The sequence below is a fragment of the Penaeus vannamei genome, chromosome 31 (genome assembly GCF_042767895.1).
Source record: "Penaeus vannamei isolate JL-2024 chromosome 31, ASM4276789v1, whole genome shotgun sequence".
NCBI lineage: Eukaryota > Metazoa > Arthropoda > Malacostraca > Decapoda > Penaeidae > Penaeus > Penaeus vannamei.
In genome coordinates, this window is record NC_091579.1 from 16,463,677 (window position 1) to 16,466,176 (window position 2,500).

The window sequence follows — 2,500 nt, forward strand, 5'->3', positions numbered from 1 at the left end:
TGAGGCTTGAACTTGACCCCACACTTCCAGGCCGCGATCTTGGAACCAGCGGATCGTGGAGAGGGGGGAGGGGGAGGGGGAGGAAAGGGTGACAAGGAAGGGAAGGGGAGGCCTTTAATGATGGAATAAGTACCAGCTTAACACCACGTCTGTCAGGTGTAGAGGGGGCGGGGGTTAGGGCGGGCGAGGGGAGGGGGCAAAGAGCGGTTTTGTGGTGTAGAACACGATATCATTGTAGCCATAATTATGACTGTTCATCTTGAATTACAGGAAAAAAATAGTAAATTATAATGTGGCGCAGAGGACTTTGCAGGCCGTACGAGGCTCTTCGGCCAAATTCCGTCGCATGGCTTCTCGGATGGTTGCTCAAGTGACGTCGAGCGAATGGAAAAGAGGAACGATTTCGCTGGTTGTATATCGGTTGGAATAGATGCTTTTATGCGTACAGGAAAGTTGTGCGTGTACGCACGAGAAGTTGTGGTGCGGCCAGGCGGGAAGAGGGGCGTGTGGGGTCATGGGGGTCACGGGGGTCGTGACCCCTCCCCCACACCCCCCTCCGCTACCAAATGAGAGGAAATCAACCATTTTAATGGGAAAATGCGGCCGGATCACGGCTGCGTTCATAGAAAATACGGTTAAAATAAAGGTGCAGAGTGAGCAGCACTGGTGTTCGTATCCGTGGCCTCCGACGAGACGCTTAACCTAATGAGGCGCCGCAGGGCATGCGTCTGTTTCCCTCGCCGAGTGTGATGCCAGGGGCGCGGGGGACGTCGTGGTTGATATAATAATGATATTTATCGCCGCTGATGCTGCGGCAAAAATACATCATCGTCGAGACGAGTGTGCGTGCGTGACCGTGGCCGCTCCGCCATCAAGCCCCAGCATCTCTCCAGCCATCACAGACCTCATCTCGGCTTCCGGCCCCGCGGGCATCCTCTGTACGGAGAAATCGTGTCAGCCTCTCTGCTACTGCTGCTCCTCCCTCCCCTCGCTTGGCCTTATCATTATAACCATCATTAACGCCACCATTATCATAATCATCATCGCCAAGCCCCCATTACCGCAAGCAAGTCGCTTTGTTGTACCAAAACTCCCAGTGTCCACTCTAACGAGGGTCAAAATTGACGCTTTCTTAAGCGTATTCTAACTGTTCTTCTAAAGCGTTTTGTGAACCTTTATGTGCTGATGTTCGTCACACACGCAAGAGCTTAGCGTTATTATTTATTTTGCATAAATGAATTACTATTTTTATATTTCTTTTACTGACATTACTGTTTTCTCTTTGTAGAAGAGTGAGGAGGACCTGCCGGTGTGCTCACCATGGTCCGTTTGCAACAAGGTCGACACGTACGACACCCCGCGGGTAGAACGCCAGTGCAGGTGCCCCTCTGGCCAGACCTGCAGCGCCTCCCTCACGCCCTCCGACGGACACACCATCACCGACAAGAATCGCCAGTTTAAAGTGAGTTTTCCCGGTCTGAGAGCAATCTCTTGTCAACCCAAGCTGCTGCGGAATCCAGATCAATAAGAATAAATGACTTCAATCATGTGTAACATTTTGAATATCACGAGTCAACCGCAACAGAAGGAGCTATAAAAATGAACGACGCGCCCCAGGCAGCCATTTTAATCGAACATCCTCCTCTTTCGCCAGCTGTGTGAACCCATCAAGAAACTGCCCAAGTGTCGCTACTTCCGCGATGTCACGTGGACCTTCATCACGTACCCGGACAACGTGACGCAGCAGATCATGCACTGCGCCTGCCCCAAGAACTCCGTGGCTTACATCATCAAGCGCCACGCCTTCCAGACCGAGCAGGGCCTCGGCTTCCAGTACAGCTTCGCCTGCTCACCTCAGAGCGTAAGTATCGCCTAGGCGTCTTATGCTACGTCGACGGCACGGCTGTTCGTTTAGATGATTAAGAATTAATATTGTTTGGTTTATTAGAATATTGTTTAATTTGAATAGTTTAATATTGCGAGAAATTCATTTACACAAAGAACTGAAAATTTGGCATTAAATTCTATCCTTGGTCATATGTTTTTCCTTACTATTTGCATTCACGAAGCAGTCCATCACATGGTTTTCATATCCGGGTTTCTCTCAACAGCGCCTCCGGTGTCAGCGCAAGGAGCCCTGTCGACTCTTCACGGTGAAGAAGCGCCCTCAGTTCGAGGAAGTGAACACGAACACCCTGTGCCAGTGCCCACACGGCCACCGCTGTCCCCGCCACCACATGGACCCCGGCGTCATCCCCGGCAAGACCTACACGGAGGATTCCATACGCACCTACAGCGGCTACTGCATGTGAACGCCAGGAGGCCCTCCGAGCAGCGGTCCGCTCGACCGACCTACGCTTCTCTCCCAGAGCGCCTGGAGCTGCCTGTGCTCTTTCGTTGTGCGCATCAGCGCATCTTGCTCGTGAGCGCTGAACTCTTGTATACATGCACAGCGGGCCCCACTAAAACTAGTGTAAGTGTGAGTGTGGGGACGCCGCCA

General features: G+C 52.1%; 1 protein-coding gene across 1 annotated transcript in view; it reads left to right on the top strand.

Moving 5' to 3' along the window:
* Nucleotides 1–2,500, top strand: part of aos (protein argos) — a 21,013-nt gene that overhangs the window by 16,714 nt on the left and 1,799 nt on the right. The window contains exons 2-4 of the mRNA XM_027377885.2: nt 1,289–1,462; nt 1,655–1,861; nt 2,112–2,500. The exon at nt 2,112–2,500 is cut by the window's right edge and continues 1,799 nt beyond it. Coding sequence (XP_027233686.1) covers nt 1,289–1,462; nt 1,655–1,861; nt 2,112–2,312 — 582 coding nt within the window. The 3' untranslated portion in view covers nt 2,313–2,500. The remainder of the gene's footprint in view (nt 1–1,288; nt 1,463–1,654; nt 1,862–2,111) is intronic.